Source organism: Rattus norvegicus, chromosome 9 (genome assembly GCF_036323735.1).
Source record: "Rattus norvegicus strain BN/NHsdMcwi chromosome 9, GRCr8, whole genome shotgun sequence".
NCBI lineage: Eukaryota > Metazoa > Chordata > Mammalia > Rodentia > Muridae > Rattus > Rattus norvegicus.
In genome coordinates, this window is record NC_086027.1 from 13939609 (window position 1) to 13961637 (window position 22029).

General features: G+C 42.8%; 1 protein-coding gene across 2 annotated transcripts; it reads right to left on the reverse strand.

The window, feature by feature from the left end:
- Positions 1-1200: 1200 nt before the first annotated feature.
- Positions 1201-21466, reverse strand: LOC134480509 (uncharacterized). Of its 2 annotated transcripts, XM_063268018.1 has the most exons (6): positions 20915-21447; positions 9309-11294; positions 8431-8590; positions 6972-7103; positions 6120-6303; positions 1201-1992 (listed from the first exon to the last, which is right to left on the reverse strand). In XM_063268018.1, exons 2-6 carry the CDS (start codon positions 9436-9438, stop codon positions 1987-1989), a joined length of 612 nt encoding a protein of 203 aa, XP_063124088.1. In that variant the 5' UTR covers positions 9439-11294; positions 20915-21447; the 3' UTR covers positions 1201-1986. The 2 variants fall into 2 exon arrangements, with proteins under 2 accessions (XP_063124088.1, XP_063124089.1); XM_063268019.1 differs by lacking the exons at positions 8431-8590; positions 9309-11294 and having other exon boundaries at positions 20915-21466.
- Between the last annotated feature and the right edge of the window lie 563 nt (positions 21467-22029).

The window sequence follows — 22029 nt, forward strand, 5'->3', positions numbered from 1 at the left end:
GAGTAATGGCCATTCAGAGTCTACCCCACATGTGGCCTATACATATATAGCCTTCAAACTAGATAAGGTGTATGAAGCTAAGAAGTGCAGGCTGACAGGAACTGGATATAGATGTCTCCTGAGAGGCACAGCCAGATCATGTCAAATACAGTGGCAAATGCTAGCAGCAAACCATTGAACTGAGAACCGGACCTCAGTTGGAGGAATTACAGAAAGATTGAAAGAGCTGAAGGGACTTGCAACCCCATAAGAACAACCATGGCTGCCAAGCAGAGTTCCCAGAGACTAAACCAGTACCAATCACTATACAGGGACTGTGCCATGGCCTCATCTGCATGTGTATCAGAGGATGGTCTTCTTGGGCACAAATGGAATGAACAGCCCTTGGTCCTGCCTAGGCTGGGAAAGTGGATGGCTGGTGAAGGGAGTACTTTTATAGCAGAGGTGGAGGGCGATGGTATTCAGACTTATTTCTGGAAAACAAGGAAGGAATAACATTTGAATTCGAAATGAAAAATATCCAACTAAAAATCAACAACAACAAAATGGTATATTGAGCTTCGAATCAAAAAAAGCCACAGTCAGGAAACAGAGAAATGTACGCCTATGGTTTTCTTCAAATATGCTCAGGGCCCAGGTAGGTTCTGGGTCCAGGCTGAACCAAGCAGGTTCCTGCCACTGACTGCTCCTCTATTCCTCTTTCCAGAGGCATCATGCAGATTAATATTGGGCCAGAGATGAGGGCAGAGCTGGTCAGAAGTGGCTTTCTTTCCTGTGGTCTCAGGATTATCTGCATTCCTGGGTGTTCAGCATTTTCTGCCCCGGGATTTGGGTGCAGGATTCCCGATGGCTTTAAACTCCCTTATACCTTTTTTATATGTCCTGGGAGGTGTTACAGAAAAAATTTATGTTTATCCTATTAATTTGGTCAAAACTGTCATCGACAGTATAATTTAGAGTTAACTATATAGTTGACAGCAAGCATACACAGTGGGTAATGTATGCATGATGAAGTTGAAATTCAGAGTTGGAAACACAGTGCACAGTGACTGTATAAATGCCTGTGAATCTCAGTCTGACTGGGAAGTGATTTGATGCCCAGTCCCCATGAGAATTCAGAGATCCATCCCTCCCTGATAGCTGTGGGACTTCAGATGTTGACACTAATGATCAATAAAGAAGGTTCTTAAGAGTGAAGAGTTTGAGATTACTCCTTTATTGACCAGAATACATCCAATTTACTTGATAGTAACCAGATGCAGGTAGTCAATATATACAGTCTATATCCTTATCAAAATAGACAAGCAAATGAACAAAACAAGAACAACAGATAAATAATAAATCTTCAAATGAATAGAAGGAAAACCAAATAACCAAAACATTTAAAAATTAACCAAACTTTAAAAAGAAGAATTGCGCTAAGCATTCTTTTGCTGCTCCTTTTGCAGAATAGACTTATAGCCTGTGGCTTGCCTTGGAGACATAGTAGAAAAGCTGTTAGTGATGGTAACAATCTTCTCGAGAGGAGTGGAAGTAGGTCTGTTTTGTTGGAGTGGGGGTATTAAGGAAAAAGCCTACCAATACTGAGTATAAATGATATTACAGACTTTGTCACAAAGTCTTTCCAATGTTGTGAACTGATCTCCATGAAACTCTTCTGGATGACCCATCAGGACAAGTACAAATTTACACGTGCACAGTCTTTCTGGATGACCAGCAGCTCTTGATTGATGTGCATCAACACTTCTCTGAGTCCCTCAAAAAGTGCACACTTGTTGGAGAGAGCTGAGGTGAAAGTACAGCCTATTCAATCCAAAGAAGTTAAACTAAAGGAGGAAAATGCCGTCCACAATTGCTATGGACACTACAGATGAGACGCAATAGTGGTGTATTTGCTGTGCACACTTAGTTCTCCTCCTGTAGCTCTTCTCTCCAAGGGAGATCTTGTCCTGGTCTGTGTCATGTTCGAGTTTCTGCTGGAGAATTTCAGACCTAGCAGAGCAAGGGAATAAAGATTTATTGAGTGGTTGTCAATTCAGCTCTCCCTCTTACATCAGCTCTATTCAGTTGGACAATCCAGCATGACCTGTCAGCCTAGGTCAGTCCCTGCATCCCCAAGTGACATAGAGTACCTGCGCTTGGATTTATATCTCAGCTTTTAACACTGCTAGAATTTGAACTGTGGACTATGCACTGTACTGGGATTAAGAGAAAAATGAGCATTTTTTCCCACTGGTCCAGGTATATGACATTGAATAATAACATTGTAGCTATGTCTGAACCTGAGTTCAAGAGATGTATGAGCAACCTAGAATACCATGTGGATTCCTTCTGGAGAACATGCCCAGAATTGAGGTGAAATTTCTGATTATGTTAGCACTGAAGGAACCTGCGGAGGTTCAATTTGTAACCACTGTATCTGCAAATACACAGAGAAGCCATCTCACATCAAATCCATGGGAATTGCATAGATCCTGTAATCACTGAGAATGTGCTCCATGCAAATCTTCCCAGCGTACACACGGACATTAAATGTGATTGTGATGTAGAAACAGAACAGCACCCCTGTAAGTCTATGGCTAGTGTAAGGCAATTTGTGAGAGGACAGAAGAGAAAATGTCCTCAGATATTTCCGGAGAGATCACAGGAAGAAAGGAGTAGAACATAGCAAGAAATCCAGAGGATCATATATATTGTTTCATGGGCAAAATTCACATGAACTGTACCAGAACAATACTCTGAGTAGCTCCTTAGCTGCCTGAGGCTGAAATCCAGGTGGGGTGGTCATCCACCCAAAAAGGGTATTTATATAGGGAAGGATATTCAAATGGCTTCTTCCAGCCTGTGTTCCTACCTGAACATTAATGCTTAATGTAAAGATTCCCCAGGATTCGCTGGAGGCATAAAAAAAAATGTTGAGTGGGATATGTACATAGTGGCCAGAGCCTATAGACAGCTCAGTCAGTGATGTGCTGTCCTCCCATAAACCGTCATAGACTCAGGGTCTTTCCCCATTAACAATCTGGCTTAGCAAGTCCCAAAGGCTGTGTAGAGCTGTCTTGTTGCTCAGCAAAGGATCATATATTGGTGGTGGACTAGACTCTTGTTCTTGTTCACTCTTTCAGACTTTCCCCAAAGTGTGCAACTTCTTCTAATCGGAGCTGTCTTTACCATAGCCTGAGTGACTTCATGCCCAAAGCTAGAATCATAGGAAATCTCCATAACCAGGATCCAAATCAACAAATTTTCTCCCCGTAATGTGATTGTTCCACAGATAATTTGAATAAGTAAGTAAAAGCTTGCATGGATTATCTCACACTGAATCAGAATCTATGGAAGGGCTCCATCGTATGGTACACTTTTACTCCTTGGCTGATGGACGTCTGGATAGATTCTCCTTCAAGGTTACTCTGGGACCACTACAACATTGATGCTCCCTAGTTGCAATGGCAATACCTACTCCTTGTTGTGGAATCACTGGGTTAACTAAAACTTCTGTTCCACTTTCTGAACATGGCTTCTCATAGGGCTACCTGTTCTTACACTGTCAGACCCATTTGAAGCTCATCATTTCTCCTAACCCATTGAGGCTGAAATTAACTGAGAGAAAATGATGTTGATTGACAGCACTTGCAGAATGCTACACAGATAACATAGGGGAGCGATTTGGATTATCTGTGCACCTAAAGGGGCTCCTGAAACTACCCTGTTCTTGCACCACAGCATAGCTATGGGACTTTTTCTGGATGACGATACAATTCCAAGCAACTCAAATTCTCAATGAATAAAATCCAAGCCAACTCCCAGGGGAAGTTGTAGTGTGCCAAGGTAGCTGGAAAGAAATGGTAGCAGGCAATGTGGAAAGCAACCTTGGAGAAGACACAGTGAGTGACACAACCTTCCAGCGGGCTTTCACAATTCACAAAGAACAGAGAAGCAGGATAAACTCATGGATTTTTCTAGAGAAGCCTTGCCCTTACCTCCCAGTACTCCATTCCTTTGATGTGCTCCAAAGGATTTCAATGCAGATCAGTGGTTTTGCCTGTAATCACTTGAAAATCTAACTTTACAGGTGTTTTTGTGTCCTCTTTTTGGGGGTTGCATTTCTAAAGTATTTTATTGTCCTGCTTCTACACCATAACAAAAAGGGACCTGCAAGCTCTAGGCCTGTACCATTTGTTACCCCTGTGAAATACGACTAACTTGAACATATTTCCACTCCTCCCCCAGACTTCACAGGATAATTCTGTTCTGAAATTTTTGGAAACAGAATAAATTAGTAATTTATGTGTCCTTTTGCTGTACAGAGCTAGATGGAGATGCCAAATGACTGGGCAGCTCTATTTCATGTTTCATGGATGTAAAGTGAATGCTTAGAGTACTTTTCTCATGAAACTTGGAATTGAGGGAAACACACGTTCACTACTGCAAACACACACACACACACACACACACACCACACACACACACACACACAAACACACACACAAACACAGACACACAGATACACACTCGCATGCACAAATGAAAACTTTGCTCTTATGCAGCGCATTTCCTGTTGAGTGAGGAATTAGTGGGAACAATGCTGTGTACAAGTCTCTTAGACTCAAGCAGGCTATGCTGCCCTCGCCTGTACTCATTTCCACTTCAGGAAAACTTTCTATGCAGATACTTGCTGGTCCGACAAGTAATTTATATGTTCTGCACAGATACTCTAAACAACACAACATCAAATCCTCAAGAGAGAGATTTCTAGGAAAAGACTCCATCAAGCTCTATGCTGACTCATCATAGGCCCCTCACTAAAACTACCCTGTTTCCTTCATAGAAGACTTTGGAAGCATCAGAGAAGACAGTGACTCACGGTCAGTTACCAGGAACATTTGATCACATTGGAGTTCCTGTGATATTAAAACAACCTCAATGTCAGGCAGAAAAAGGCTAAATAAATAACATATAGTGAATTTTCTGAAAGGCAGCACTGTGTACAATATTGAGAGGGAATCTATCCTGAAAGAATGCAGTGCCCATGATATAGTCAGCAAAGCAATGTCAGCAGAGGGTTGTACTCTAGGATTCCATGCAAGATCATGGTGAAGCCAATAAGACAATCCAGAATCTTCCCAGGGGATAACCTGTTCAGGTAAAGTGAAGAAATCTAATCCTTATTTTTAAAATAGCTGAATAGTTTAAGAATGTGTTGAGACAAATAAGAGAGGGGGCTCATCTTGGAACTGGACGAATGATGCAAAGACTGCTGGCCAGCACAAAACAGGAAGCTTCATGTTTGTTGAGAGACCTAGGCTTAAAGGACTAAGTTAGATAATGACTGGACAAAACTGCATGTCATGAACTGGCCTCCCCGCATGCTCCCTAAGATGCAGGTCAGCACAGCAATGCACCTTTCTTGGTGAGAATTGGGGGTACATATGGATAACTTTGTTCTTGAAGCCTCAAGTCTCTCATGCCAACCCTCAGCCTTTGAGAAACCTTTTCCACATCCTTGCTCTTCTAAACAGCTTCAGGTTCTAAGGCCCAGTTATGAACTCTCCAGGAGCACTCAAATAAGACAGGACTGACATGCTGATACACAGGCTCTGTAGTTACCCAAGATCTATGAAGCATGAAGTCACCATCTTCATATACAGGGACATGAGGGGAGGAAGAACAAAAGCCACCACAAATGACAATGAGAACCATTTCTTTGGCATTTCCACCAAGCTCTCCTCCTTGAAAACTACTTACTTCCTGAGTCTCAAGGATCCCTGTAAAGAAAATGAGCTCCAGGCTTTTGCTTCATCCCTCAAAGCCCTGTTCTAGTCTAAAGAGGGGCTCCCACATAGCACCCTCCATACATAATGGCATGTAGTGCTGTGCTGTGTGATCAACCTATCTCCCTTAATGAAGTGCAGATTCTCAAAGAGCAGGAGCATTTCATTTCCAAACATGCAGTTTCTTGAAAAGGGGCTATCTCCACAGAAAGCCTTGTAAACCATCACATGAATGAACACTTGGATGAGACCTAGGTCAGGACATGGATCAGTCAATAGACAGTTACATTGGTGTGTCTATGTTTATGGTAAGACATGAGGACCACCTGACCTGAGTCCTAACCCTACCTGCTGTTGCTTGGCTCTGGGGTCACAGATGTTCATTCCGGCCTCTTCACAGAGCCTCTTTGCCTCCACAGAGGATGCTGGCAGTTCAGTCTGCTCCACCAGCAGTTCTCTCTTCTCATTCAGCAAAATCTGTATATTGTTCTTCAATTGAGCTTGTTCACGCAGGAGCTGGGATTGCCTGATGCTGAACCACAAACAAAAAATGGTAAATCCCAGCCAGCCTCTATTTGCCTGTCACTCCTGCAAGTCCAATCATCCCTTCAAGGGTCCTCATCCTCAGAAATCCCCAGAATAGAGCCACACTATACAAGTTAACACCAATTAGAGGAGGTCAAATCCAGAATCCACATTCCACATGAAGCAAAGTACTTCTGAAAATCCTGACACTAAGACGGTTTATATAAATCAAGGAAGAAGAGATGGTCCATAAGGGAGCTCGTATGTCCATGGTATGGTGAAACCATCTTCACGTTGTGGGGAAAGCCCCTCTGAGGGGTAGTTGAAGACCCAATAGCTATACAATCTTTCCATGTGTTTCTCATGGATCACAGATCTTTATATCTCCTGTCAGAGTCCTAGAGATTCAGAGTTGATTGATATTCCCATCATGGTGCAAACCTTTTCTATCTAGAGGATCTTTAACGGGGAAAATAACAATTGGAGGGTCTTCTACACCCCTCACATGTACGACAACTGAGTCCAAGAGCTACAAATCTAAGACCCTTGCCAGGAGGCAGGCTTCTTGTTAAGAGTCAGACACCATGGAACCAGAGCCCCGACTTTTGTTAAAGTCATACAGGACAGAAGCATTCCCTGCCTAGTGCTGGGTTCTCATCTCTGTCAGCGACTCACCGGTAGGAACTGTTCACTTGTATGAGCTCCTTGTACCTCTCCATGGCATCACTTATTGAGTTGGTCATCATTTGCATAGCCATCATTCTCATCTCATGTTCAGATTGAAGTATTGGCAATTCGACATGCAGCCTGGGTTAGGTCATGGCCAAAGGAACAAATAATGTTTTGAACTCACGATTTCAGAATTACGTGAAATGTAAATAAAAATATATAATAAAAAAGTTCAAATTCAAAGAATGGTGGAAGGAAAGAAATTGGCAAAGTCAAAAACCAGAACAAAACCCAACAGTGAGACTCAATCCACAGAAAATATTTCTATGTAAATAAGCAAACATTTGTTTTGAAATAAGGATCCTTGGAATTCTGAGAGATATGGTTCTGCAAAGACTCACTATATAGGAGGGGGCAGAGCCTGAGAGCTGCCTGTTTGGGAATAACAACGGTCAAGACCACAGTGACCATTTCTAGGTCACAATAAACAATCCCTGGATAGTTAAAAAAATAAAAACCTAAAGATCAAAGCAGGTGAAACAAATTAGGTGAAATCAGACTGTTCTCTCTATTACTTAAACTCAGTATGTACCACATACTTTCTCCTTCAAAGTATTTGTACTGGTTAAGTTTATTATCCTGGGCACAGGAAAACAGAGCCACGGTACCAGTTGGAGGGACCTGACCTTCACGAGCTGGCCAGGTGAGCATGATGGAATTGACTAGTTCAGGAAGAAGATTCCTCCAGTCTGTGCCACAGCTTTGGGCCCAAGAGAAAGCTGTGATGACATTTCTCTTGTTTTGAAAGCAGGTATACTCAATCCTTGGTTTCTATCGTTACATGAATTCCCAGAGGGCATAACTAAGTTTGACAGGGAAGAGGATTTATAGCACCTCCTCCCCTCGGGAGAGTCCTGGGTGCCACCAAGGTATACAGAAGGAGCAAAGTGCTCTGTTGATCAGTGTGGGCCTCCACCTACTCATCACTTTCATGACCTGCAGACTGTTGATCAAACAACTCCTCAGACCCCATCAAAGGTCCCAGACGTCCTGATCCTGAGTAAAACACCACATATACTTCCACATACATACATACCAACCCATATCCAAACACATTTAGAATGCCAACTACATGCATGGAGGTGCCATAGAATCAGAGTATAATGAACAAATCCAGAGGAAAGAGTGATGACGTGCAGGCATTTCATTCACACACACAGTTGCAGCAAGTGTGACCAGGTCCTTCCAGCTGCTGACAAAACCAATGCTAATCCAAGAGGCTCAGGGTCAAGTACAAAAAGGCTGGCCCTAAACACACAGCACCTAGCTTATCTCAAAGGTAATGCCTGCCAAGTCTCCTTAAAATCCAGGATGAGAGGTGAAACTCTCTCGTGCTATGAGGAAATATCGGGTTAGCAGAAAGAGAGCACAAGAATGTGAACAGGTTACTGGGCATAATGACTACCTGTGGTCCCAATCATCATAGATATAAAGGTCCAGGATTTGGTAAAGTTCATCCCTCTCGAATTGACACTTCTGGATTTCAAATTTGAGTTCCTCCAGTTCCTTTAGAAGCTCCTCTTGCTTGCTGATGACACTTTGGGATGATGCCTTCCTACCAAACCCTGTAGATAGATAAACCCAAGTGAATTTGCATATTTGATGGCCCACAGGCAGAAAAGATCATTCTGAATCCCAAAAGGAGGTTGAGGAAGGGGAAATAGTAGAGACTGGGTGAATCCCTTAAAGAGCAGAAAAGCTTTCTTAAAGGTGGATTTTTAAGCTATGTCCCTCTTCCCAACCTCTAATGCCATACAAGTGCCACACTCACTATTACAGGACCCCTCACCCTGAACAGTATAACCTGACTGATACATAAACATCTGGGACATTGTTCTCTCATATCAGATGTGGTACAGTTAATCCTGGAGTTCATAATGCTTAGCACCATCAAGCTCTAATCATCTGTGTTGCAGCCCAAAGTGTCTGAGAACTCAATTCATGACTAGGGGTGCATCCTTCCTTGTTCTCGCCATCAGAGACTTATGTAACCTACAGTAATCTAGAGGATGAAGTGCTTCAACTCCCAACCATGGATGGTCACATTGTTAATCTCACAGTGCCTCCTCCTGCCATTCGTTGACACTCACAGTTAAAAAGCTTCAAGAAAAGACACTGAAGTCTTAAAACTTTATGGCTTTCTCTCAAATTAAAGTTTGGAACTCCTGACTCTTGGTTTGCCTTTGAGAAATCCCAAGGCTCCTGCTTGTAAGGCCTAGTCTTAGAAGGCACATCTCAAACCTACCTCCTTGAGGATGTTCCCCAACTCTGCCCAGGACTCACCAAGCCTTCCGCAGAATGATTTCCTCCTTCCTGTTTCACTAGAGAGGGGGTCAGCTTCCCTCTGACCTGGTGTGGTCTCTCCTTGATCTCCCCTTTCCTTCCGAAATAGCCTGAGCAGCTGGCGAAACATGCCTGCTTGTGAACCCAAAGGGAACTGAAGTAATATCCCAAAGGCGGTTGGTGTCACCACAACACTGGTGACATCACTGAAGATTCTAGGGATCTCTTAGATACAATAGAGTGTCCAGTGAACGGCTTACTGGTGATGTCACTGGAAAGTTCTATGGCCTACCTACTAACCAGCTTTCCCCACACTGATGAATTTATGTGGGGACCCTTTCCTCCAGTCTCCCATGTGTCACTGGGAATACCATTTGGCAACCTCTATTTCAAAGCTAGATATGTCTCTCTGCTTCATTAGAAGTCAACAATGCTTTTGCTGGGGAGAGTTGCTTACAACCCTGAATTGGAGAACAGATTTTTCTTAGCACCCAAATCTCTAGGGGCCAAGGAGGGGGCAGTTTTTTCTTAAAAGTAAATCTACTAGCCGAGACAATGCATGTGACATACATTTCGATTCTTAAGCTTTTCCCTTTTGTGGAGGCCAATATGTTTCTTCTATACCTCTGAGTGTATAAAACTGAGAAATAGTTGATTAGTGTGCAGTCCTTGACAGCTGACATTGTTTCCAATTACATATCCATGTATTTCACAAAATCAATGGTCTATAATCCTATTTTTTTTTGCAATAAAAACTCCTTTTTCTTGGGAACATAGAGACCAACTACAGGGCATATATAAAATAATAAATTTCTTTCCCTTTTATATATTAAGTAGGGCATCCTCCCTTTCTCAAATATAACAAGACAATTAAATTGGACGTCAGTGAGCAAATGTCAACTTGGAGCTTGTGTTACTACATTGTAACTATATAGCCATCACTTCTCCAATATCATTCGTCCTGAATAGGCAAGTCTAGTCATGAGAATATTGGGGGCTGCACCATGATCCTTTACTCCTACTAAACATAAGAATCAGGAGGATGGGAAGGGAGTGGAATGGCCTCAGTTCAGGTTGAACCTCAATCTTAATGGGTCCATAAGTTGAGAAGGGAGTCCATTTGGCATTGTGATATATGGATTCTGTCTTCTTATCATAGGTGTTATAATTCTACCTGAATGTGTGCTATAATGCCACCCCACCTCACAGATGTAAGAGTGAAAATCATGTTTGACCTTTCTGGGAAGAGCTCTGCCTTTTACTACCATCTAGAGTTATACAACATCACTTTACAAAGCTCAGAAGAGAGGGGTGCAGATGTGCACCCCTTAGAAGTTGAGGATCTTTTCTTCTAATTAAGGCACTTGTTTTTCCTATGTAATTCTTCCCTTGCTATTTTACTAATGTTGGCTGACTTCTTTCCTGGCCTGAGGTAAATTGGAGTCCAATCTTTTGGATTACTGAACCTTCTATTTTTGAGATGACAGGCCCACCAAGGGTCCTACTGCATACAGAAGGTGTGAATAAGTCTCATGGGTTGGAGTAAGTTAAAAACGTCTGTGACAACAAAGAACTGATTAAGAAAACAAGAGCCTAGCTGCTCATCAAGATCACAGTTGTATGATAGTAAGAAAATGTGAATAGGGCATCAGGTGAAAAGATAAATTAATTAGGAGTTCACAGGCCTAGAAGGGTTAACCTTTGCTCTCAGTGGAGCTGCCATTCTTTCTGCCATTCCTCGCCCTCTGCCACAGGACCAGAGACTTACCCAAACAACTGGCTGGCCTTGCCAAAGACCTGGCAGGGCTTCTCCCTGTAGAATAGGAAATGCAGAGTCCATGAGGACTCACCAAGAGGTCTCCTCCACACAGGTTCCTTGTTGTCAAAGGGAAATGTTCCTGCAGAATCCTGCCATGGCAGCAGGAATTTCAACCTGGCTGCTCTTAGGTCCAGGTCCCTGGATGCAGGCCTGAGGCCCAGGGGTATCTGGGGAAAGAAGCAGCAGGCACTACCTCACAGCTCTCTCTTTGTTGGATGCAACTGCTAGGACTGTGATGGGATTTTTGTTTCTTGGGATGTTTATTAGAAATACCTACAAAGCTGATTAAAGTTGTAACATGTCTTCATACCGAGCATGCAGAATGTTTTTACATCGTTGTTGTTCCTGTTTTATGTTTAGATTTTGTTCTTTAAACCCCTCAGGAAATTTCCCTGTGCTTAGAATGTTAAGCACATGCTCAGGAGGGATCGATTATTCAAGTTAGGCAAAGCTTTTGTTCTCCCCATCCACTCCACAGATGATGCCATTACTTACTTTCAAATAAGAAAACAGTCATAGAGAAGTAAATTAACCTGTAAGCTATCACAGAAGAAACACATCATGATTGTGGAATGGCACCGCAGTATTTTGAATTTCCTAAGTTATTTTTATTTGAAACTATTTTATTGGCTTTTTTGGGTACATTTCATTTTTTTAAATCCTTAAAGGTATCTTTTATTCTGCTCGTCCCATTTACAAGGTGGAATTTCACCTGTGATTGTTAGTCCAGATAGTTTGGTCAATGGCTTAGATATCACCTTCGCCTAGTTTCCTTGGCATAAGCTGTGTTAGAAGCAGGCTCAAAGGTTCAGGACTCAACAAATAATGAATTCCACTACATCTGGATACCTAGCCTCACACACAGGAAGGGACTGTATTTCCATTCACTATTTAAAAAAAAGATGCAATTCAGTAACATGTAAAAAATTTCTCACATATATTAAAGTGTTTACCATGGTCATACAGTTTTTCAAATACCTGGCATTCATCTTTTCCAAGTCCTAAAATTTCTTTCTTATTCACATTTTCTTTTTTTCTTGATTATTTCTTACTATTATTATCATTTTTAAAATTATGGTTTTTAATAGATATATACTTTTTATTTACATTTCAAACCTTATTCCCTTTCCCAGTTTTTGGTCCATAAGCCCCCCTCCCGGGACCCTTCTCCATATGTATGGTCCCCCAATCCACGCCCCTTGAAACCCTTCCCGGACATTCCCCTGCACTGAGGGTCCAACCTTGTTAAGAACAAGGGCTTCCCCTTCCACAGGTGCCCCAACAAGTCTATTCTCTCCTACATATGCAGTTGGACCCCTGGGTCAGTCCATGTATAGTCTTTTGCTAGTGGTTTATTTGGTTGGCATTGCTGTTCTTATGGGGTTGCAAGCCCTTCAGCTCTTTGAATCCTTCCTCTAATTCCCATAAAGGGGGTCCTGTTCTCAGTTCAGTAGTTTACTGCAAGCACTGACCTCTTTATTTGACATGCCCTGGATGTGTCTCTCAGGGGAGATGCATATCCAGTCCCTTTCAGTAAGCACTTTTTAGCTTCATCAATCTTACCTAGTTTTGGTGGCTGTATATATATGGGCCACATGTGGGGCAGACTCTGAATGGCTTTTCCTTCAGTCTCTGCTTTAGATTTGGCCTCCATATCTCCTTAGTGCTCATGTCTTCGAGACTCTTCCCTACTTTTTATCTATTACTTTCAGTGTATCTGGTTTGATGTGGAGGTCCTTGATCCACTTGGACTTAAGCTTTGTACAGGGCAATAAGAATGGGTCAACTTGCATTCTTCTACATGCTGACCTCCACTTGATCCAGCACCATTTGTTAAAACTGCTATCTTTCTTCCATTGGATGTTTTACCTCCTTTGTCAAAGATCAAATGACCATAGGGGTGTGTGTTCAATTCTGTGTCTTCAATTATGTTCCACTGATCTGCCTGTCTGTATGCCAATACCATACAAACTATTGCTCTGTAATACTGCTTGAGGTCAGAGATGGTGATTCCCCCAGAAGGTCTTTTATTGTTGAGTAGAGTTTTGCTATCCTGGGTTTTATGTTATACCAAATGACGGCAAATTGCACTTTCTACCTTTATAAAGAATTGAGTAGGAATATTGTTGGTGATGGCATTGAATGTGTAGATTGCTTTTTGCAAAATGGTCATTTTTTACCATATTCATCCTGCCAATCTATGAGCATGGGAGATCTTTCCATCTTCTGAGATCTTCTTCAATTTCTTCAGAGATTTGAAGTTCTTGTCATACAGATTTTTTACTTGCTTGGTTCAAGTAACAGCAAGTTATTTTATATTATTTGGGAATGTTGTGAAGGGTGTCATTTCCCTCATTTCTCTCAGCCTGTTTACCCTTTGAGTAGAGGAAGGCTACTGAATTGTTTGAGTTAATTTTATACCCGGACAGTTTGCTGAAATTGTTGATCAGGTTAAGTAATTCTCTGGTGGAATTTTGGTGTTGCTTAAGTAGACTATCATATCATCTTCAAATATTACTATTTTGACTTCATCCCTTCTAATTTTTATCCCTTTGACCTACTTTCATTGTTTGATTGCTATGGCTAGGACTTTAAGTACCATATTGAAAAAAGTAAGGAGAGTGGGCAGCCTTGTCTAGTCCCTGATTTTAGTGGGATTCCTTCAATTTTCTCAGTTTAGTTTGATATTAGCTACTGGTTGGATGTATTTTGCATTTTCCTATATTTAGATATGGGCCTTGAATACCTGATCTTTCCAGGACTTTATTAATGAAAGGTTACTGAATTTTGTCAAATGATTTCTCAGCATCTAATGAAATGATCATGTGGGTTTTTTTCCTTTGAGTTTGTTTATATGGTGAATTTTGTTGATGGATTTCTGTATATTAAACCATCCCTGCATCCTTGCCATGAGGCCAACTTGATCATGATGGATGATTTTTTGGATGTGTTCTTGGACTCAGTTTGCAAGAATTTTATTGAGCATTTTTTCATCAATATTCATAAATCAAATTGGTCTGAATTACTCTATCTTTGTTGTATCTTTGTGTTGTTTAGGTATAAGAGTAATTGTGGCTTTATAGAAGGAATTTGGTAGTGCTCTGTCTGTTTCTATTTTGCGGAATAATTTGGGCAGTATTGGTATGAAGTCTTCTATGAAGTTCTGATAGAATTCTGCACTAAATCCATCTGGTTCTGGGCTCCTTTTGGATGGGAGATGTTTAATAACAGTTTCTATTTCTTTATGAGTTATGGGGTTGTTTAGATGGTTTATTTGTTCCTGATTTAACTGTGGTACCTGGTATCTGTATAGAAAATTGTCCATTTCCTCCACATTTTCCAGTTTTGTTGAATATATGTTTTTGTAGTAGGATCTGATGATCTTTTTAATTTCTTCAGAATTTGTTGTTATGTCTCCCTTTTATTTCTGATTTTATTAATTTGGATATATTCTCTGTGACCTCTGGTTAGTATGGCTAAGTGGTTATTTATCTTGTTGATTTTCTCAAAGAACCAGTTCCTGGGTTTGCTGATTCTTTTGATCCTCGGTTTTGTTTCTTCTTGTTTGATTTCAGCCCTGAGTTTGATTATTTCCTGCCTTCTACTCCTCTAGGGTTTATTTAATTGTTTTCTAGAGCTTTGAGGTGTGCTGTCAAGCTGCTGAGATATGCTCTCTCCTGTTTCTTTTTGCAGGCACTCAGAGCTATGAGTTTTCCTCTTAGCGCTGCTTTTATTGTGTCCCATAAGTTTGGGTATGTTGTATCTTCATTTTCATTAAATTCTTAGAAATCTTTAATTTCTTTCTTATGTCTCCAATGACCAAGTTGTCATTGACTTCAACTTCCACGTATATGTGGGCTTTCTGTCCTATTTGTTGTTATTGATCAGCAGCCTTAGTCCGTGGTTTTTTGAAAGGATGCATGGGATTATTTCTATCTTCCTGTACATGTTGAGGCTTCTTTTGTGACCGATAATATGGTCAATTTTGGAGAAGGTACCATGAGATGCAGAGAAGAAGGTATATCCTTTGGTTTTAGGGTGGAATGTTCTATAAATATATGTTAAATCCATTTGTTTCATAACTTCTGTTAGTCTTTCTATGTCTCTGTCTAATTTCTGTTTCCCTGATCTGTCCATTGATGAAAGTAGGGTGTTTAAATCTCCTACTATTATTGTTTGGTGCAATTTATGATTTTTTTAGAAAGGTTTCTCATTGTTTAGGGACACAACTGCTATATACTTGACAAATACAGCAATAACACAGAACATCCGCAGGAAGCCTGTGACCGTTGGCCACATGAGGATGACTGTCTTTCAAAATTCATCATGATTTTTGGTAAGATCTTCCATGTCAGTGGCTTGGCTTCCCACAAACATGGTCCAGTTGTCTAGAATCTACTCCATGGACAGCAACTCATGCTTGTTTTTGTCTGACTCATACACCAGATGCTGGGCCTCAGCCTGTGCATGGTCATAGTCCTGAGGAAGGATCCAATGGTGAATCTCATCCTAGTCCAGCTTCCCATCCTTGTTCAGATCTGGGAAATCATTGAACTGCTCCCCAGACAAAACCCAGTCTGTCTCAGGGCAATTGTCCTCGTGAGAAAAAGATGTCCACAATGTACTCATCCTGGTCCACAAAACCATCCCCGTTCTTGTCGATATCCTCCAGGGTTTCCAGAACTACAATCTCCTTCATATGTTCTAAATCCTCTTAGTGCAGAAAAGCAATGAACCAGTCCTGAGTAGCTGTCAGGTCACCTTCAAGGCCTTAAACCTCCTCTCATCTCGTGGAGGCATCTTTTTAAAGTTGTGATCATCACAGCCGTCTTGGAAATCAACAAGGTGTCCCAGGGAGTAGCCATAGGTGGCCTGCTTGTATTTTTCCCAGGAGATTTTACAACTATGTCCCTATCATAATCCTTCCAGGGTTTAGCCACATTATGGTAGATGTATCTTTTTTGTACCTGTTTGATCCAAACTTTCAGGACTTCAGTAGTAACAATGCCACGTCCATCACTGTCAATTGGGTCAACAATTTTCCCCAGCCTCTCCTGCTCTCGTCCAGGCTTAGCTATCAAAGGTCTTGGAGTCCTCCTTGCCCAGGAAGACCTCATGATCGTACATGATGCTGTGCTTGTCATCTGGTGGCCACTGGCCCAGCTCTGAATCCGGACAAACCATGTGCTCCTTGCTCATCATGCTCTTGACCCTGAACGCCAAGTCCAGTGCCAGGAGCAGCCCATGGAGAGTCCCAGGCTGACACCATGCACCACTGTCTGGATCAAAGGGAGGAAGCAGGGAAGTAGGGGCTCAGAGCAGCTTATCCGCTGTCCCTTCCCCAGAGAGGGCTTTTGTTACATTTCAAATGTTATCCCTTTTCCTGGTTTCCCATCCACAAAACCCCTTATAATACCTCCTCCCCCTTCTACTATGAGGGTGTTACCACCCACCCAACCACCCAGGCCTACCTGCCTCCCTGTTCTGATTTCCCCTACACTGGGGCATCAAGCCTTGACAAGACCAAGGGCTTCTCCTCCCATTTGTGCCCAAGAAGGCCATCCTCTTCTACATATGCAGCTGTAGCCATGGGTCTGTCTGTCCATGTGTACACATTGGATGGTGGTTTCAGTTCTGGGAGCTCTGGGTGTTTCTTATTGTTGTTCTTATGGGGCTGTACACCCCTTCAGCTCCCTCAATCCTTTCTCTTACTCCTCCATTGGGGACCCTGCTCTCAGCCAAAAAAATGGTTGGCTGCAAGCATCTGCCTCTGTATTTGTCAAGCTCTTTACCCCACTCTTTTGAGCAGATCACCACAGAGCAATGAAGATGTATTGTCTTGGCGTGATGATGTACAGACAAATAGATGATTTCTTAATTCTTAATGATGGTTCTATAAGAATTCCTAAAATTAGATTAGTATTTTAAGTTTTTAAAATAGGACTGCTATTATGTTTCTCTGGTAATCAAAATTGCATTGAGAACCCTGCCATTCTTAAAGTGTCATGAGTGAATCGCTTCTGCAATACCAAGCAGGCATCTACAAATTATAGCCCATCCTAAGAGGGTATAAACCAATTAACCAAAGTTCATAAAAAGAGAACTAATGATTTACTATAGGTACAAGGACTTAACATAATTGACTGGATTTGCCTATAGGCAATTTCACTTATTCTTTTCTCATAAAAATTACAGCTTTTAACTCTTCATGAACGTGCAGAGCCAGTGACAGATGGTGACGGTTTATCCTGATGATTACTCTTCATGGATATGCATGTAAACATTCTCTGTCATAAACTGATTATCCAACTTATGATTTGAATTCCTGTGCAAACTTGTGGTGAACTTTTCACCATGTGATGCTGTGTTCAGAAAGATATACAAATGCTGAGGACAAAGAGAGAGAAGCTTTTAAGACAGAACTGAGCTGAAGAGAACAGAACTCAAGAAGAACTTAGAAGTAAAGGCATAGCGTTGAGAGTAAGACATTGAGAGTAAGGAAATTATTGTGTCATAAGAGCAAGAGGAAAGGAGATAAGAAGAAGAGAGCAAGGAGAACTTTTTAAGCCATACTTTATGGAGGCAAACTTTTGTCTTTTAGGAAAACTGAAGAACTTAGAAATAAAGGTTAAAAATCACTGCTCTTCAGCCTTCAGCCTGGCTCAGTGGCTAGCCTCTGCTCTTCAGTCAGGCTCAGTGGCTAGCCTCTGCTCTTCAGTCAGGCTCACTGGCTAGCCTCTGCTCTTCATTCAGGCTCACTGGCTAGCCTCTGCTCTTCAGTCAGGCTCAGTGGCTAGCCTCTGCTCTTCAGTCAGGCTTACTGGCTAGCCTCTGCTCTTCAGTCAGGCTCACTGGCTAGCCTCTGCTCTTCAGTCAGGCTCACTGGCTAGCCTCTGCTCTTCAGTCAGGCTCACTGGCTAGCCTCTGCTCTTCAGCTGGGCTCACTGGCTAGCCTCTGCTCTTCAGACTGGCTCACTGGCTAGCCTCTGTTCTTCAGACTGGCTCACTGGCTAGCCTCTGCTCTTCAGTCAGGCTCACTGGCTAGCCTCTGTTCTTCAGACTGGCTCACTGGCTAGCCTCTGCTCTTCAGTCAGGCTCACTGGCCTATGGGGCCCTAGCACATCGCTTAACCATCTGCTCATGACTGCCTGACCACACTGACCACCTGACTGCCCTGACTTCTTAAAGTTGTCCTCTAGAAAGAGGACAAGAAACCAAAGAGAAACACCACAGGGACCTTTTCCAATGGGCTTTTTTCAACCTTTAGTACTTTCGTTATTTCTTTAAAAAAGTGAAATATAATTTCTGCTATTCATATGGCCAAGAGAGCTGTGCAGTAGTCATTGCTTTATGGAATTTGGTGCTAAATCAAAAGATTCCTTTATTCTATTACGATGTTATCTGTTTGCTGTACGATGTATGTTTAGAAAACACAACACTAAAATCCTAAAATCTAGATGTTTTAAGACATCGGCTCATGGACAAACATAACTGCTTACCTATCTAGACTGGCCTTTTTTGCTATACTGCAGGTACAATCAATTTTCCACACTACTTTCATGATTTTCAAGAATGATTAAGAGTAAAATAAGTTGAACATAATGGCCAGAAAGGGGGTTCTGTCAAGTTGTCTTATATTGGACAAGATACCAAACTTTGACTGGTAAGCCTAAAACCACCTGTTCCCAAAACTAACAGAACTTACAGAAAATACATACTTTCTTATCATTCCTCCTCCCCAATGGTCAGTGATTTATTGAGCACCTACTACAATCCTAGCACTGTGCATCTAAGGGTGTAATGGTGAATAAAAACTTAATAAAAAGCCTCAGTAAGGAATAAAGATAAATGAAACATAACTTTGAAACTCAGAATTCAATATAAGCAAAACCACCATTTCTTTAACTGGTGATTTCTGAAAACTTCATCATTTTTTCCATGGGCTTCTACAGTAATGATACTCAGTCTTGATTTTGTAAGTCACAAAAAGCAAGTCACACTTCTTTCTTGGCTCCCTTAACTGTCATTTAGAACAGAACTGTCACTGTCCATTTTGCTTCCCTATCAATCCTGCTATGGATGGTAATGAATTCCAGTCTTTTCAATATGAAAACAGGCCACCACTTGAGGGGAAAGGTTATTAAAATTTCCAAACCGGTATATTCTCTAAAATTTTCACATAGCATTTTACTGATATCACAATGCAAATTCACCACAAATATTTAACCAATGAAAATATTGAATAGCTCTGCAAATAGGAGCGATAATCATATATACTTGAAAACAACTATTATGGAAACAAAGGACATACTAGGAGAAAAGATACATCACTAAAAGCTACACAAGCAGCAAAAAAAGACACTACATTTCTTGGTTTGAAAGTTAGGTGATACACTTGATCTTTAAAGACAGGCAATGTACTTGATCTTTAAGCCCTTCAACTGTGTGCCGTCCACATTAAACTGCAGTAGATGACAATCTTTTGTAAGATTTATTTATTTATATGTCAGACAATGCAGCTGTCTTCAGACACACCAGAAGAGGTCATCAGTACTCATTACAGATGGTTGTGAGCCACCATGTGGTTGCTGGCATTTGAACTCAGGACCTCTGGAAGAACACTTGGTGCTCTTACCCACTGAGCCATCTCTCCAGCCTCACAGTGGCCTCTTACACAGCATCACAGTGGTCTATTACACTAGATGGCTCCAGGGTGATAACAGAGAAACTTTCACAGTTCCTGAGCACTTCTGAGTTCAAACACCACCAGTGCCCACTCTGTGCTGTTGGCACATTCTGACCTTCTCCTAAGGGTTGTCAGCCACAAAAGGGACGGGTTAGCCCCAGACAGCATTCACTGCCCAATCCTAAAAACCCCCTCGATTCTGAAAAAGCCACATTCCATGCTTGCTCCATATTTGAGGAAGCCAAATGGTTGATCTGGCTCAAGGCTCCTCTTTCCTTAGCTCATCAACTTTCTTTTTCCACTTCTTGTCACAAGAAGTATGTTTTTATGCTGCAACTACACTGCAATGTGTGAAGGAAACCACCATCAACTCTGGGTGTCACCTCTTGAAATTTAAAATTCACAAAACAATTCATGGCTTTCTAATCAGCACCATGGAAAATAAACAAAAACAAGCAAAACCATTCCAAAGGAACTTGCTGATCTGGAGGCCTGCTCATAGCAGGTAGGAAAGAATTAAATTATGCAGAACTGTAATCTCTCAGAGCTTTGGAGGCTAAAAAAGAGGAAATCTCTGTGTATGTTCCCTTTTTCCAAGTAATTGAAGGAGGGTATTTTACATCCTCCAAATACAATCTCTTGCAAGGGGCAACCAATTACAAAGTATATCAGAAGACATCTATTAAATAATACATTCATTGCCTGAGGTTTTAAGGAAATATTTTCCCATGATCCCCGTCCTTTAACATACAATGGAAACATTACAGGGATGTGCCACCAGGCTAAGCTGCCTCTGAAAATCCTGTCCTGCCCTGGCAGGTACAGGTCATTTAATTCCAAGTCATCTGGAGAGGTGTGACAGCCCCAAGTTGCTCTGGGGATGTCAGAGCACAGCTCTCATGCACACTCCAAAGCACCTCTCCACTCTTTCCCAATGCCATAGGCTTTCCAATTCCTGCTTCAGCTCTCCATACATTCCTGAACCCTCCCTTCCCCTACCCAGTGGGCTCACTTTGCATTGCCTCCTTCTGCCACTGCTTTCCCAGGGCGGGGGACGGGGGCCAGAAGGAGCCTAAGGAGGGACGCAGGTCTCCTACCTACCTTGATGATGCTGCTCTTAAGGTGCAGCCCGCCCTGCTTGCTGCTTGCTCTCCCTGGGGAGCAGACCGGAGGTCGGGCTAGGGGTCCGTGCGGGCGCCAGGCCTCCAGGTCCCCTGGCAGGACTAGCCTCGGCTTCTTCCCTGGACACTGCAGGGTGGAGTCGCCGTTGGAAACCCCGCCGCTGTCTTAGGGCGCCCTCCCGTGGCCGAGGTGACCCCCAACGCCGTTACCGCCCCCTTCTCTGTCAGCTTCTTCTGATTTTTCTTTTCTTTTGTTTCTTTTCTCTTTTCGTTCGCGACGTGGCGCCTGCGAAGAGCTCGCCTCCAGGAAGGAGGACATCGTGCAGGCAGAATAACCTCTGGGCCCTGCCGGGGTCGGAGAGGGAGAGAGAGGAGTCAGCTTGGGCGGCGGCGCCCTGGCTGCTGGCACCTGCGGAAGGAAAACTCGCCCAGGCACACGCGCTGCTGCCGGCGCCAAATATAACCCGAGCGCCCCGTCCCCTCAGGCCCCGCGCTCACCCACGAGCTCCGCGTGCCCTGAGGCCGGGCTCGGGCGCGGTCGTGGGGCGGGGTGGGAAGGACACGTGTGCCCACTCCGCAGTGCAGGCAACACCGGGAGGCGCGACACCGGGAGGCGCGTGGTGAGGAGCTCCTGGCTCCGCTCAGGCCCCTCTCAGGGCTCGGCGGAGGCCGGGGTGGCTTCTTCCGGCCTAAAGGCCCACTATGACCTACCCGCGTCCATCACCTCTGGAGCTTCCAGGTGCCCCAGACTGGAGACTTGGTCAGGGCGATTGTGGTTGCCACTCTCCTAGGCTGGCTCAGCAGGGCACAAGCCACCACCTGCTGTCCTCACCTGAAGGCATCCTGATGGGGCTGAGAGCCCACATCCAGCAGGAGAGCGTCAGGGCACCGGGCCATGGTCTTGGGTCTGCACCTTGTTGCCAGCCCCTCACACATATGGCAGCATCACACATATGGCTCCTTCTACCAACTGCCACTAATTAGCATTTGGACATTCCATTACAGTGTTGTCAAGAAGAAAGATGCAAACAAACGCGAAAAGAATGAAATTTAAAATCTTTTTTATCAGGCTGGAGAGATGGCTTGGTGGTTAAG

Bases quoted from the DNA above. Each gene is read 5' to 3' on its own strand.
- LOC134480509 (XM_063268018.1), bottom strand. From the start codon at position 9,438: ATGTTTCGCCAGCTGCTCAGGCTATTTCGGAAGGAAAGGGGAGATCAA. The intron at 8,591-9,308 runs GTGAGTCCTGGG...ATCTATCTACAG, and splicing joins ATCATTCTGCGGAAGGCTTG to GGTTTGGTAGGAAGGCATCA. The intron at 7,104-8,430 runs GTAGTCATTATG...GACCTAACCCAG, and splicing joins TATGATGATTGGGACCACAG to GCTGCATGTCGAATTGCCAA.